Raw genomic sequence first — 16,973 nt, forward strand, 5'->3', positions numbered from 1 at the left:
TTACATTGAAATGACTATAGCTCAGAAACTAAATGCCCTACAGATATGAAAGATATACCGTTGTACGCAGAATGAATCACAGATTCAGACAATATATAATTTATGCACATTCGGCGTACATATGGAGGGGAAAGGGGGGAAATCCCCTCAAAAATACTTTTTTTTTTAAAAAAATGGTGTTTCCCCCGCCCCCTCCCAAAAAAAGAATATCAAAATGTCAAAATTCACAAAATGCAAAATTTATGCAAAATCGGCGTATATATGGAGGGGGAAGGGAGGAAACCCCCAAAATAATTTTCAAAAATTGTCACTTCACTCAAAAAATGTCCTCACACTTGGGCACAAAACGACACACCTACGCACAACTTTCACGGATGAAAAGCTAGAACACAATGAAAAATGAGCGCCGATTCTTGCAGCTGCTTGAAATTCTATTTTTAGACAATGCAGGGTTGCAACGTGTGGACACTTGTGCTAAAAAACAAAAGTTTCCTTCAGCGCACTTCGAAATTCCATTCTCACAACGCAGATTCAACAACCAGTCTTCCCCCACCACCACCCCCTGCTTGCGCCCTAACAGAAAACTTTCATTTTGACATCGGATACTGATAAACAAGCTTCCTTTGAATGCAGTTACCAGGTGGGAGTGAAAAGCATTGCTTTAGAACAACAAAGCTCGTCTTCCTTTGTCGGCAAAAATTTTCCCTTGAAGAGAGACAAAAGAGATGCCCCTTTTCCCGCCTTTTCCCCTCCATTTTCATGAAGAAAAAAAAAGGTGCAAGAAACATTTCTGTTAAATACAAGTGTTAGGAACAATATATATATTAAAAAATTGAAATTCTAGCCAAAAATGGAAAAGTTATAACATAAAAACTACGACCTTGACACAGCGTCTCGACCGAGATGCTTGGGACCGCGAGGGTTACATTTGGGTATCTCAATCGAGACGCTTGGGACCAAAAGGTAATGAACTGGCGGCAGAAGAGTATAATATGGGAATTCTGAAGCTCGTGCCCAGATACGACAAATGTTTAAATTAGGGATGGGACCGATTAATCGGTACTCTATCGGTATCGGCCGATATAGGCATATCGGTGTGTCGGTTTATCGGTAAAATTACCGATTATTTTATCGATCCGATATATTGATAAATATCTTAATTTAGTGCAAAATTCTGCCATTTTGTTGTAATTTTTATGTATAATTCCATGCTCTTCTTTCTAAAAAGTAAATGTCTAAATATTTAGCTTCTCTTGCACTGCAGTCACCTCAAAACACACATTTATTAAGGAGATCAATGAACATTTCAGGTTCTTCAAGGACAATTTCTAATTTTATATCGGTACTTTATCGGTATCGGCCAAAATTTCATATCGGCCCATCCCTAGTATAAATGTAGGAGGTGATTATGTAGTGAAGTGAAGGAAGCTTCAGGTATGTAACAGAATTGCTTTTTTCCAATAAATATTGTGTTTTCATTTTGTATAAGCAAACTGTCTTTATTTTCTGGATGACCCTCGTATTAAAATACTATGTTAATATATTTTCTGAGGCTTTTTTAACCCAATTTTATAAAAGAAAAAGAAAAGACTTCATTATTCTAAGTATGGGATGTAGCTTAACCTTACTTGCAACGTCAGAAATTAGGTCACATTCGTTACCTCATATTGACCAAAACGAGTTGAATCTAAAAGTTGAGATTTTTACTGTGAGTTAGGTTCATGCAGGGCTTCCTTTGTGCCAAATTTCAGAATTTTTCTCAAAATTCAATGAACGGCCATGTTTGAGCCCATGCTGTAAAAAGGGGTGCATTTCTAAGCACTGATATTTTATTTACAGACACCCTGCAGGTAGGTCTACACATACAAGAATAATTCAAGCCTTAGACTAAACCCCTTCATTGAAAAAATCAGGCTTAAAAATCCAATTTTCTAACTATTGTAACCCCAATCTTCACCCTAATACGATGCAATTTTTAGCAAATCATACTTGAATATCATAGAAAGTATGCTTCATTAGCTACAAAATGAATTTTGTTTCAGGTCTCTAGCTCTAACGGTTTCTGAGATATTAAGGTTTCTGTGGACTGCTACATGAGCAAAAAAAGCCATGCGCCATGTTGGAAAAATGGCTGCCCCAGGAGAACTAAAGACAATAGTTTTTTTTTTTTTTTTAACATTGGTTTTGATATCTAGAAACATTTACAAACCTATGTACTAAAAATTATTTTTTTCTAAAATGTTCATGCAACCAAATATTTTAAAAATGGTTGATTTGACATGGAATGACCCTGCCCCTACGCATAGCTTATACCTAATGCCAACGTATTATTTTATTATTTAAACACTTATAAAAAGTAATATGCTTATTTTTGTTATTTTTTGTGTCTACTAGATTTTTAACTCCATGAAAGAGTATTTATTATGCATATTTTATTACAAGCTATTACAATTTTTTTAAATTTTAATTTTAATTTGTTTTGTAAAATGTACAATTTATTACATGCATGCAAAAATTTGTAAGTTATTGTCTGTACTTTCAGAGTATAATTTACCTGTGACAAGAAACTGTCTTGCTCCATGTTCTGGAAAATACATTTTATTTAATAGTTAATATCTTGAATAGCACATTATTTGTTATTGTGAGATGTCATTTAACCAACATCTCAAGCATACAGGTTTTACTGATTCCTTCTTTCAACTACAGGGTGATAATTAGTGAACTATATGAAATAAAACGGAAATTAGTGACAAACCACGTAGTACACAAACTGTATTGCGCATGTAAACTGCACTACAGACATTCGGATTTATGTTATGACACGTTCGATATGTCTGCCATCTCTGGCGATGATGTGGGGCAGACGAACAGCAAAATTCTGCATGACCCGCTGAAGTGTCGAAACATCGATGACCTCCTGAATGGCAGTTTTCAGCTCGGCAATGGTTTTGGGGTTATTTCTGTACACCTTGTCCTTAACATAGCCTCCTTCCAGTGGCCTCTGGGTACCCCAGAGCCAGAATGCAGTCCCCAAAATACTCCTCCAGGACATTTTCACTTGCAAATGGCCGACATCAACACGTTGCGTGCGCATACGCATACGAATTCCCATCATGCCCTGTAGCCAGCCACACAGTTTGGACGTCATCACGCGAACCATTCAGAAATTATGACGGTTTTATTTCATATAGGTCATTAATTGTCACCCTGTACATTGAGTCTGAGAAGTTTGTGAAAGATCACCTCTTGTATTGAGAAATAATATGCTCTTTAACATATTAAATAGTAAATGAAATGTATAAGTTATTCTTGTGTTATGCTACTTATAGTAAACGTATGCATGAACTATTTGCGTACTCTTTCACAATTATTATTCAGTTTCTTTTTATTTCAGGTATAGATTTTGCAAATGCAAGGAATGGATATGTTTACCACACAAGATATGACAACATGGACTTCATTCCGCTGGGCACATTTCAGCATGCAGGGGACAACATTCTGGCATTAGCCAAGCACTTGGCTTCGTCGCCCATTCTGGTGAACACCAGTTTGCACAGCAGCGGAAGGATGGTTTTCTACGACGTACTTGGCTTCTATATTGTTGCGTATTCAGAAACGATGGGCTACGTTCTCAATATTGGAACAGTTCTTCTTTCGTTATATTCTGTGTTTAAAGGCAGCCAAGTGGCCAATTCAGGTAAATTTCTGAACATTTTTCCTCCTGTCTCAGCATAATACAGTGTGTTGTAAGGGGTTAAAAGTCCTGCAGGTTTCTAAAAAGCTATAACTTTAAAGTTTTCTGTATTGGATTTTGTTCACCTACCAAGCTGTTTCTGTATTCTTCCTTCACTTTTTCTATGCATTACTAAGTCATAAAAAAACAGCAGTCCCTTCATATCTACATCCTCATCCTTTTTAAAAAATATTTCAGCATTTAAAATTGATAACAACATTAAATAGCTACCCTATCATTCATTCCCTTCACATTACGCATTGCTAGAGGCATGCAAATTTCATTTTTGACGAAAACACGAAATATGAAATAACATGCTGTAATGTTCATTTTTCATGTTTCTGAAAGGTGTGAGGTGCATTTTTCTACCCTGTTTTGTCACGAAATAATGCAAAATGAACTGCAAAATGCGGAATGTACTCTTAAACATGACATTTACCGTTTATATACCGACAAGACACTTTCTGAAGTCTGAAGTATCCTGTGAGTTATGCAATTCACGGAAAATTGATTAATTATGCTGTAAATATTTGAGAAGTAAAAATGGACCCCTTTACACAGGAATAAACTTAATACTCTGGTAACTACATAAATGTGCAAATTTGGGATTATATTTACAATTTTAAAACCAAAATGTAATTTTATATAGCACTTTTGATGTGATTATTCACTGCTATAACACCAAAATTTTATTTCATTTACCGCTTTTGAAGCCAAACTGATATGGCTGATACAATTCATTCATATTTACGTTTACTTAACTTTAATTACACTGAACTAGTGTCCCAAATTCAAATAATGGGACCATAGTGGAGTTGTTAGCACAACAGGGGTCCCGGTTTCAAATTCCAGCCTGGCCATGGGTTCTCTTTGCAATTAATCAAAAGTGGCAGAAAAGCAAAGTAATATAAACCCAATCAAATCAAAAATCAAATATTGGCCGATTTTGGTTACCCCACTCGTATGTTTCAGTGAATCTAAAATGCAGTGTTTAATGCGTATACAGTACATTTTAAAAGTCCTGCAGGATTCTAAGAACATATAATTTTTAAATAATAGGTTTACTACACTGCACACTTTTTTCCAAAATTTTTGTCCCCAAAACTGTGATGCATATTATGCAGGGAATAATTTGGACAGCCAACATTAAACCATGCATGTTTTCACTATATCACTGTGTATAACATGTACGTATCAGGTCATCCCATAAGTAATGTCGTATTTTTGCACTGTGAGAAAAAGAACGATAACTTGCCTGGAACACTACTGTTAGTCAGGACAATAGTCTCCATCGGACTCCACAACACTCTGCCACCTGCCAACCAGTTGTTGAAACTCCCGCTGAAAGTGGTCATCAGTTTTGGAGGCAAAGAACTGGGTCAATGTTTGTCGCACATCATCTTCATCTTGCAGTGTTTTCCCCGACAGGTGGTTGTGAAGACTGCGAAAAAGACAGTGGTCTGTTGGTGCAAGATCTGATGAAAACGCTGGGTGGGGGAGTTTCTCCCAGCCACAATCCTCCACCTTTGCACAGGTTCTTTTTGCCATGTGTGGGCACGCGTTATCACCGAGGTAGACGCGCATCTCTGAATGACCGCAAAGGAAGAAATTCATTGGTGTCAGGTCTGGAGACTGCGGTGGCCACTCAGGAAAATCACCACCACCACCCTTTGGTCTTTTGTCACCATCTTCCTTCACTCAGAAACTTCCTATGTAACCTGACTTTTGACTCACCCTGTAGATATGCTCACTTTTAGATATATATTCTATGCACAACTTATTGCTGTTTTAACTTAATGATTATTTCCATTCAATTTTAGTTGTAGGTAAGGTGAACTACAATAAAAAGTTGATGGTCCTGGTGGGAATAACAGGACTGAGCTGGCTGGTTGGCATTCTGACTGCTGTGTTGGTGGGAGCCATACTGGATTTGTTTGGGAGATCAATGAGCTGGTACACAAGTTGTTACCTCATATTCGGCCTCTACTATTGCCCGGTGTTTCTGTGTTTTGTGATGTTTGCCATCTTGTATCAGGAAAAATTTAAAGAAGTAAGTGCATTTTTTTTTATTACAGTATGCTTCAGCTCAAAATATTATAAAAAGTCTTGGGTGTGTATTTCACTCTCCACTCCCAAAGTTCAGCAAATATTGCAAATGTATTTGGTCTAGGAATTAATTCGTGCGGTTGTTACGCACACATTGCAGCTGTAGTTGAAACACAAAATACATAAATACCTTAAGAAAAATATTGTCCATCGCGAGCCACCACTTTCGCCCATCTGCCAGGCAAGTTACGGATTCCGTGGCGAAAGAAGCCCTCATCCTTTCAAGCGATCCAGTCAGAGACCCATTTTTTGATATCTTCTGAAGAAGTGAACCGCTGTCCAATCAAATATTTATTCATGCAATCGAACAAGTAGTAGTCCGAAGGAGCAACATCTGGTGAATACGGCGGGTGGGGTAAAACTTCCCATCCGACATTTTCTAAATAGGTTTTGACCGGTTTTGCGACATGTGGGCGAGCGTTATCATGTTGAAAAATAAGTTTATCATGTCTGTTCTCCCATTCTGGTCGTTTCCTGGCCAGAGCTTGCTTCAAACGCATTAATTGTCGTCGATAACGTTCTCCATTAATAGTTTCACCCGGTTGCAGCAGCTCATAGTACACCACACCTTTCATATCCCACCATATGCACAGCATAACCTTTGCACAGTGAATATCTCGTTTCGGTTGTGATGGACCTGGTTCACCTGGCTTCACCCAGGCCTTTTTTCGTTTCGGGTTCTCGTAATGGATCCACTTCTCATCGCCAGTAACAATGCGATGCAAAAACCCCTTTCTTTTCTGTCTTTGAAGCAGCAATTCGCAAATGGTTTTTCGTCTTTCAACGTCTCTGTCTTTCAATTCATGTGGAACCCAATGTGACATCTTTTGAATCATTCCCATGGCTTTGAGGCGTTTGGAAACTGTTGTTTGATCAACGCCTAATGCTTTTGCAAGTTCTTCCTGCGTTTGAAACGAATCCTGATCGAGCAATGCTCTCAATTCTTCGTCTTCAAATTTTTTTGGCTGTCCAGGTCGCTCTTGGTCTTCCAGGCCGAAATCACCACTTCTAAACCGTGCAAACCACTTCTGACACGTTCGCTCAGCTAGCGCATGTTCACCATACACTTCCACCAAAATACGATGACTTTCGGTAGCACTTTTCTGCATGTAAAAGTAATGAAGCAGAACACCCCGCAAAATCACTTTATCTGGCATGAACTGCGCCATGTTCAGTTGACTACAAAATGCTATTGTTGACGCGTCAATCAACTGCCCTATACTACGAACGATGTGCGCTGACAGGAGTTTTCAACGCATGTGTGGATGGATACACGGAACTGTGGGACGATACGCTCGTTACGCCATCTCTTGTCCAGGCGCACAAATTAATTCCTAGACCAAATACATGCAAAAAAATACACTAGACCAAAATAAAATTTATACTGATTTCAATATTATACAAGGTGTCTAACAGTCAAGAAATCAGCAGATAAGTCAAGAAATTAAGCTTTTGTTCAAGAATTGTTGCTTTTACAGTGCAGTGTAGTGAACTTTCATTGTTATATATCTGTACTGGGATTTAATAAAATTAAACATTTGGAAACCTAATATTGTATTGAGTTGAGGTTAAGATTTGTGCTCTTTGTTTCTAAAAGATTACATTCTTGTGTGCTTGAAGTTTTGTAAAAAATACTAAATAAAGTAATGTGGCTATTTCCCATCTAGGATGAAGTCTAAAGCATTAATTTTTACATGCATTAATAATTACAGCAAGTCTAAATCTCTTGTTAAAGCACAGCTTCAGTTTTCATCTTACCTGGCCTTGTGGTAAAGGTTTTTTACTGCGCACTTTTTTCCATAATTTTTGCCCCCAAAAACTGTGGTGCGTATTATGCACGAAATAATTCAGACAGCCAACATGAAACCGTACAGGGTTGTTCCATGATTTTGGGACACTTGCATTGATTTTTCATGTTTACGAACCCTATCATGTTATATATCGTTGTAAAGCCTGAATCCTGCACTTTCTGAATATGGAAACATTATTCCATACAAGATAACGACACTAATGTGAAATGCGGTTGAAATAAGTTCATCAAAACCTGAAGAAACGTTCTGATTTTTATGGTACTTTGGATGAAAGAAAACATAAGGAAAAAGATAATAAAAATTAAAATGTATTACTGGCCAAATAATATGACATACTTGGAGTGTGTAAATTCCTTACTGGAAGAAATCTTGTGCTGCTAACTGCTATTTGGAAGGTCCAGAATGTGCCTCGTAACGGAAAGAAAGAAGTATATATTTTGAAAAGAAGGAATGAGCAATTGAATAGGTCTGACGTCATTCACTCTTGATCAGCATAGCAACAGCTTTACAACCTACAACTAAGAAAGCCATTTCTTGAAACTGTACTGCGCATTATATACGAGATATAATTTTTTGTCACTTGTACCCATTCAAAACCAGAGTGCGCATTATACATGCACGCACACTTTACACGTGTAAATATGGTAAATATTAAAAAAGAATTTTGGATGTTATTTTGATAGACACCCTGTTATACCAATACAATAAAAAGTTGTAATTGTTTCCCGAGAAACATGAATGGTTCATTAACTTATTTAATGAATGTTTATATTAAGGTGACACAATCTGTTTTACCTTTGTTGAAATAAACTGCATATTCAGACATTTACATCACAACACCAGGACATATGAACTATAAGTTTATATTCATTCATCATACAATTAGCACAATGGAAGAGTTTTGCAGTACATACAGACACTAGCGTATGCAGAATTTTTTTTAGAATTGTAAAAGTGGATATTACAGAGCTGCCTGGGCATGGGTATTCTTTGTGAGTGTCCTTTCATCAATTTCATCATAACATCACTCATCCTCGTCTTTGCGATTGGCCAAAAGTGGCAGAAAAGTAAAGTAAAATAATTCAATTCAAATCAAATAGTTATGAGGAAATTATCTCAAGGCAAGAGTGTCTTTTGAGAGATGATGTCATGATGGGTGATAGGCATGGGCATCTCATCCCCCCCTGGAAAATAAAAACCAACCAAAAATTATGAATTTCACACATATAATTTCATTTTAGCCACAATAATATCTGTTAATTATTGCATGAACACCATAAATTCAAACTTAAGGAATGTTTTTTAGGGAACAACACTATTTTTGGGGAAAATTTGCCTTGTTTGCTCCCCCATGGAAAAAAATACCTTCCTTGCCCCTCCCTGGAAAGAATCCTGCGGACGTCCATGGTGATAGGCTGATCAACATTCCTCAGAAATTTATGAAGAGACTTGCTTACGTATGTAGCTGTTTGGCTCAAAAACTCTCCTTTATACAGGGTGACTGGTAATTAGATGTATTCCCTGAAAGGGGTTAAAGTAGAGACAATTTGCAATAAATTTGACCATATGGTACCCCATCCGAAAATTAGTAGTTTTCGAGATAATCAAATTTCTATTGTTTTTTTTAAAAATGACAATTTTCCACATAATTGTATGGAACTTATTTCAGCATTTTCTGATAGCTAACAAATAAGTGGTTCGTTGAAAAAAAAGTTTTTCCCAAATAACAATCACATGTAAGTAACGGGTGGGTCTAAACTTACAAGTGGTGATAAATAGGGGCATGCATATTTCGTTTTTGACGAAAAAACGAAATTTGAAAAAACACATTGTAGTGTTAATTGTTCATGTTTTTGAAAGGTGTGAGATGCATTTTGTGACCATGTTTTGTCACGAAATAATGCGAAATGAACTGCAAAAAGCGAAATTAACTCAAACACGAAATTTAGGGTTTATTCACCGACGCGGCTCCTTCCGAGGTCTGAATTATCCTGAGAGTTATGCAATTCCCGGAAAATTGATTAATTCTGCTGTTAATATTGGAGAAACAAAAATTGACTCCTTTACACAGAAATAAACTTAATACTCTGATAACTACATAAATGTGCTATTAGAGGTGAAATGTAAATTCTGTGGAATAAGTGTAGTTTTTAAATCAAATTTAGGATTATATTCACAATTTTAAAACAAAAATGTCTTTTTATATACCACTTTTGATCCAATTTTTCACCGCTATAACACCGATATTTTATTTTATTTACCGCTTTTGAACCCGAAATTGTTTCAGTTTTTCATTTAAAATCAAATTTAGCAATCGTGCCACTCCTTGCCCCAATCCGCCAACACCTCAGTACACAAAAGATGGGAGAGGGCTTATATATCAACCATGAGTGCAACCACACCCCCTGGCCTGAACAAGGCCACCCAGTGATGTCCCCCTACAACCACCCCTCACCTTCAGCAATACCCTTTAACTACCCCTACACCTTTCACCTTTACTGGCTCAGTCAGTAACGCATCTGACTACCATGCTAAAGGTCCCGGGTTTGATCCCCGGCCGGTTCAAATCCGGGAACTTTTCTTTTCTAAGGTTGGAAGCGGCACACACCCAGAGTCGAATAACATGGGTACCTGGGGAAACCTGGGGGTAAAGGCGGTCAGGGGCATGTTGCTGATCACATCACCCCCACTCACAACCGGATCAAGAAAGTGTGGGGCGTTAACCCCTATACGCCTTCATGGCATGGTGCTAAGCACAGGGGAACACTTTACCTTTACACCTTTCACCACTCACAGTTTTGACAGCCTGGCGAGGGAACAACATGATTTTTTCATGTGTGAAACTATCTACTTTTTCTTTCTGGTCCTGGCAACACTGCAGGCCATGCTATCACACTGTTGATGTCGCTCGTTTCATGAACCTTTTTACTACTCCCGATGATGTGACAATTTGTCACGAAAATTTGAAGTTTTTCTGCGTCTGGTGAGTGTTTCCTCTCTCCTCTTTCACTTTTTTTTATATACTGCTGGACAAAGAAAACCCGACACCTTAATATTTCACATCTGAATTGCAATAACAGCTCGCAGGTATATTACAGAATGTTCGGCAGATCATGTAGTACCATATGCACCATTCATAGGTTTGGACTTTGTTTATGCATTCGTACTTAATTCAGTTTCTGCAATATTTAGTTAGCCTTTGAATCAGAGCTTTTATCGACCCATTGCGTAATCACAAAAAATGCAAGTGTCCAGTTTATTTTGTCCAGCAGTGTATATGAAAATGGATGTGCGTGTGTTTGTTCCAGCATAACTCTCGAACGCCTGGAACAATTTCAACCAAACTTGGTACACATATCACTTGCAATCTGGAAAGAAATACTGTGGGGGTAAGACACCCCTGGCAACCGTAGGGGTGGGGGTAGGAAGGGGTGACGTGTAAAATAATCGTAAACGACCGATATTAGTGTGGAATCCATAGTTTTCTGGGTCAATAAGATGAATAGTGACACTCCCAATGCCGTTCAACTCCAAGTTCATCGCCTATCGGCATGGCAGGTGAGAGGGGGTGAAAAATAAAATGTCAAAAATGACATACTTTAGTGTCGAATCCATAGTTTTCAGAGTCGCTAAGCTAATTGGTGGTATTCATGATGACATTTGAGAGAGAGAGAGAGAGATACTTGCTTTCTCGTTCAGAATTAACAAGTCACAGGGGCAATCTATTAAGTACTGCAGAGTGGATTTAAGATCACCATGTTTCCCCCACGGACAACTTTAATAGAAGATTGGGATAAATAAATGCTCGGGTAATGCCGGTCAATCAGCTAGCATTGAAATAAATGCACAACTGCTGCGAAACTATCACTCTTTCCCTTAAACTTAAAACATTTTGTGTGGGCCTCATTGTGATGCTTGTTTAGAAGTGTTTTCTGTTTTTTTGCAGGTTGCAACAGTGCATGCTGTCTTCTTAGCAAATGCTATACATTTGGTGTGGACAGCATTGTTGCTGCTAGCTACAATACTTGGGATAAGGTCAGCCTTTGTACTTACACTGCTGGTGTTATTCCCAACAATCAGTAACATCGGGATGATGTTCTTGAAGTCGCCCCTTTCAGGTAAGAATTTTTCCAACTTCTCTCTTCCCTTGAACATTGTTGTCAGTATTGGGTGCAAAAGTCATAGTTTGACTTAATGCTCAAGTGGAATGATGGGACTCAATCTACAGTTTAAGGTGCCTCTACCAGGAATCAAACTTAGGGCCCCTTTCTTACAAAGTGAAAGCATTAACATGACACCATTATTGCATGGACAAACGTTGCAAAATTTCCACATAAATATCAATACAAAGTAGACATATTTCATGGTTCAGTTTCAAAGTATGGAATATTTTAATTTTCCATAAGACATAAAGTTTCTTATAATGACCTTTTAGGAACTTGTCTTATTTTCAAATACGTATTTACGCATGTATAGTGCGCGTGCGTGTATAATGCGCACCCTGGTTTTTGATGGGTAAAAGTGACAAAAAAATATATATCTCATATATAATGCGCAGAACAATCCAGTTTCAAGGAATGGCTTTCTTAGTTGTAGGTTGTAAATCTGTTGCTATACTGATCATGAGTAAATGACATCATACCTATTCAATTGCTCATTCCTTCTTTTCCAAAATATATACTTTCTCTTTCTGTGACTAACTAACTAACTCCCTAGCCTTCTTAAACCCGAAGGTTCATGGCTGCTCCAACACAGGCCTTTCATCTTTCCCTATCTTGAGCAAGTTCTATATACTCTTTTCCATCCCTACCGATTTCCCTTAGGTCCATCTCAACGTTGTCCCTCCATCTTCGTCTTGGCCTTCCTACAGGTCTCTTACCATCAGGTTTCCCAACAAGAATCCTGTAAACTCCTCTTTCCTCTCCCATTCGTGCCACATGGCCTGCCCACCTAAGTCTTCTTGATTTAATCATTCTAATAATATCTGGACATGAATACAAATTATGTAGTTCTAAATTATGTAACCTTCTCCACTCACCTGTCTCCTCATCCCTTTTAGGTCCAAAGATTTTCCTAAGCATCTTCTTTTCAAATACTCTCAATTTATGTTCCTCTTTCAATGTAAGGGACCAAGTTTCACACCCATATAACACTACAGGCAAAATTACTGTTTTGTATATTTTAACTTTTAGTTTCTTAGATATTAAACGAGAAGGCAAAAGTTTATGCATTTCCTGAATTAAGCCTACTTTTTATTTCCTCTTTAATATAATTTTCATTGTTAATATTACTCCTAAGTATTTGAATTTGGAAACTGGTTCAAACGAGTTGTTATCAATAATTAGATTTTGATTATTACCTAACACTTGGTTTCGGCCTGTAAGCATATATTTAGTTTTCTCTTTGTTAACTTCCAAACCTATCTCTTTAGCAGTTTTGAAAAATATTTTAGCATTATTCTTAATTGTATTTATATCATCCCCCAGTAAGTCTACATCATCTGCATATGCTAACAACTGAGTCACACCATTTAATTTTAGTCCTTCTTTAGTTTCGTTTACCTTCCTAACAGCATATTCTAAGGCAAAATTAAAGAGCAATGGAGATAATACATTCATCCCCTTGATTTAACCCATCATGAATTGTAAATTTGTCAGACATATTATTAATAGCCGCCCAAATTTTATTTTCTGTTTCACTGGTGCATACTTTTATCATACTAACAAGCTTCTTAGGTATTCCAAACTCGACTAATATATTATATAATTTATCTCTTTTGACCGAATCATATGCTTTTTTTAAATCAATGAATAGCTGATGGACATTTTGATTATATTCCCACTTTTTTTCAAGTGTGTGTCTGATGTGAAAAATTTGATCTGTAGTTGATCTGTTATGTTTAAATCCACATTGATAATCACCTAAAATTTCATTAGCATATGGGGTTAGTCTTGTTAAAAGAATGTTAGATAATGTAACATTATATGAGGCACATTCAGGACCTTCCAAATAGCAGTTAGCTCCACAAGATTTCTTCCAGTAAGGAATTTACACACTCCAAGTATGTCATATTATTTGGCCAGTAATACATTTTAATTTTTATTATCTTTTTCGATGTGTTTTCTTTCATCCAAAGTGCCATAAAAATCAGAACGTTTCTTGATTTTTTCATCAACTTATTTCAACCGCATTTCAAATTAGTGTCGTTATCTTGTATGGAATACTGTTTCCATATTCAGAAACTGCAGGATTCAAGCTTTACAACGATATATAACATGATAGGGTTCCGTAAACATGAAAAATCAATGCAAGTGTCCCAAAATCATGGAACGACCATGTTGGCTGTCTGAATTATTCCGTGAATAATACGCACCACAGTTTTTGGGGGGCAAAAATTTTGGAAAGAAGGGTGCATTATACATGAGTAAATGTGGTAAGTGTTCTTGTGATATCAGCCAGGTATATTCAACGTTTATTTCCAATGTTTCAAGTGAATGCATTGCTGTCATCATGGAATGTAAGTGAGACCAAGTGAAAATATAAGTGCCTTAGTTGAAGGAACAGAGCCTAAACTCGATGGCGCAGTGGTAGCGTCGTCAACTTGTAATCAAGGGGTTCCAGGTTTGATACCTGCAGGAGGCACATAGTGGTTCGGATCCCACTTTAAACTGTACGCCCAGTCACGATTAGCCTTACTGTGCATAATGTAGACTTAAAACACCAAATAAATAAATCAATCAGAAATTAAACTGTGACCTGTGATTGGTCCACTGTGGACTACTGTATTTCATTGACAGACTTCATTCTTTCTTGGAGAAGTAGCATGCCAATTTAACCTGGTAGATATATCAAGAAGACTTGTTTGTATCACATTATCAGGAAAGCTTCAATTTGTACTATTACAGTTGGACTGCCTTATACGTAACTCATTTCTGTGTAATTCTGTTTTATTACTGTGTCCCGACAAAATATAATTTAGAAAATTGTTAATTAAACCTTATTTGTACATAATGCAGTTATACGAAATTTGTAGAGGCACATATTTTTGTTAAATAAAAAAGCAAAATTTCGGTACAAGAACAGAGTCAATTTCGGGTTCAAAAGCAGTAAATAAAATAAAATTACGGTGTTATAGCGGTGAATAATCACATCAAAAGTGCTATATAAAATGACATTTTGGTTTTAAAATTGTGAATATAATTCTAAATTTGATTTAAAAACTTAACTTATTACACAAAATAAACTTATCCCTTCTAATAGTATTAAGTTTATTCCTGTGTAAAGGGGTCCATTTTTGCTTCTCAAATATTTACAACAGAATGAATCAATTTTCCGTGAATTGCATAACTCACAAGATACTTCAGACTTCAGAAAGTGTCGCGTCTGTATATAAACGGTAAATTTCATGTTTAAGAGTAAATTTCGCATTTTGCAGTTCATTTCGCATTATTTTGTGACAAAACAGGGTAGAAAAATGCGCCTCACACCTTTCAGAAACATGAAAAATGAACATTACAGCATGTTATTTCATATTTCGTGTTTTCATCAATAACGAAATTTGCATCCCTGTAGTAATTTAGTGTTATATGAGGTGTGTTCAAAAAAAGACTGAACTTTTGCTGTTCTTTCTTTATTGCTCATGATACACACTTTCAACCACTATCCCCTTCAAAGTACTCCCTCCAAGCATCAATACACCGTTACCATTGTTTCTTCCAATTTTGGAACACACTTTCTTCAATGGCACGCAGTACTCTCCTCGCATTTTCCTTAATTTCCTCGATGGTATGGAAACGCTGTCCTTTCAAAGTGGTTTTCAGTTTGGAAAAGAGAAAAGAAGTCTGCAGTGGCTAAGTCCGGAGAATAGGGTGTGTGGGGCACAACAGAAGTGCAATTTTTTACCAGATAACTTTGAATAAAGCATTTGTTACCTTTCTCCCCAGATACACTTGTTTTCTTTCGGATCAATTAAGAATTATTAACCGGCACACCTCGTATATGCGGTCCGCGTGCAGGATTGCACGGACCGCACATGCTCCTTATTTGGTTTGAAGGTCAACATGTTTCCCACACAAACCCAATATCATGATCATCGCACTCGGTCGCACATCCACGGCATTTTGACCGGTACTGTCCTGGCAACACACTGACGTAACAGTTGAGACTGTGCACGAACCCTTGCTTCCAGCGCCATCAAGCAACGAAATTAAGAATTATTAACCGGCACACCTGATATAAACCGAATAAGTAGTGTTGAAGATTGTGTTTTCTCTCGCGGGTTTTGCTACATTATCTTGAGAACTAATGTGGCTGCTATGATTATATTATACCATGTTATAACTCATGTTCTGCTCAACAGTATGAGGCCATAAAGTTTTATGTAGCTGCTCAAGTGAAACTCATTTATTTTTATGTCCAATCTTTTAACAAAACATGAAAGGAAAGGAAGCATCAAAGAGGGGATAAAAATAGGATAAATGTACTTATCTCATGAAAAGGCGCAACAAAGTGTGTTCAATATTCTTGATTTCATGTCGTAAAATACACTCATGCTCATAAATTAAGGATAATAGAGGTTTTGGTGCCCCACGATACAGCACTGAAACAAACTAGTTGTGGTAGCACAGACACATGTTGAACACACAAGAAAGACATCCACATACCCTGCTTAACCATGTTTATTGCAGAAAACGTGAGAAAAACCAAAGAGCGCACATATGATACAAAGCAAGGGAGATTGTAAAATGTTCCACAGTTCTTTGAGCATGTGCACAGGTTTCAGTATGGAATATGATGCTTATGCACATTGACACATGCAGTACAATGGCTTGGCATACTCTGGAGGGGGTTGTCGAGCAGCTGTTGGGGTATGGCCTCCCATTCTTGCACCAGTGCCTGTCGGAGCTCTTGAAGAGTACCAGGAGGTGGAAGACGTGCGGCAACACGTCGGCCTAGAGCATCCCAAGCATGTTCGATTGGGTTGAGGTCAGGGGAATAGGCAGGCCACTCCATTCGTATGATGTCTTCTGTTTGAAGGTACTCCTCCCCAGTAGCAGCTCGGTGTGGCCTGGCATTGTCATCCATCAGGAGGAACGTAGGATCGACTGCACCTCTGAAAAGACGGACGTAGTCTTGCAGAATAACATCCCGGTACACCTGACCTGTTACAGTACCTCTGTCGAAGATATGCAAGGGTGTACGTGAACCCAGGATAATGCCACCCACACCATGACACCACCACCTCCATACTGGTCCCTTTCGACGATGGTACCGGGTCGCTATCTGGTTCCTGGTTCACGCCAGATGGTTACACGAAGAGAATC

General features: G+C 37.6%; 1 protein-coding gene across 2 annotated transcripts in view; it reads left to right on the plus strand.

The window, feature by feature from the left end:
• The window catches only part of LOC145981861 (endoplasmic reticulum metallopeptidase 1-like), a 99,862-nt gene that overhangs the window by 43,157 nt on the left and 39,732 nt on the right, over positions 1 to 16,973 (plus strand). For both annotated transcript variants that reach the window (XM_083115311.1, XM_083115312.1), the window contains exons 6-8: positions 3,395 to 3,697; positions 5,554 to 5,783; positions 11,597 to 11,768. In XM_083115311.1, the coding sequence (XP_082971437.1) occupies positions 3,395 to 3,697; positions 5,554 to 5,783; positions 11,597 to 11,768 (705 nt within the window). The remainder of the gene's footprint in view (positions 1 to 3,394; positions 3,698 to 5,553; positions 5,784 to 11,596; positions 11,769 to 16,973) is intronic.

The sequence above is a fragment of the Lepisma saccharinum genome, chromosome 30 (genome assembly GCF_977018435.1).
Source record: "Lepisma saccharinum chromosome 30, izLepSacc3.1, whole genome shotgun sequence".
NCBI classification, from domain to species: Eukaryota; Metazoa; Arthropoda; class Insecta; order Zygentoma; family Lepismatidae; genus Lepisma; species Lepisma saccharinum.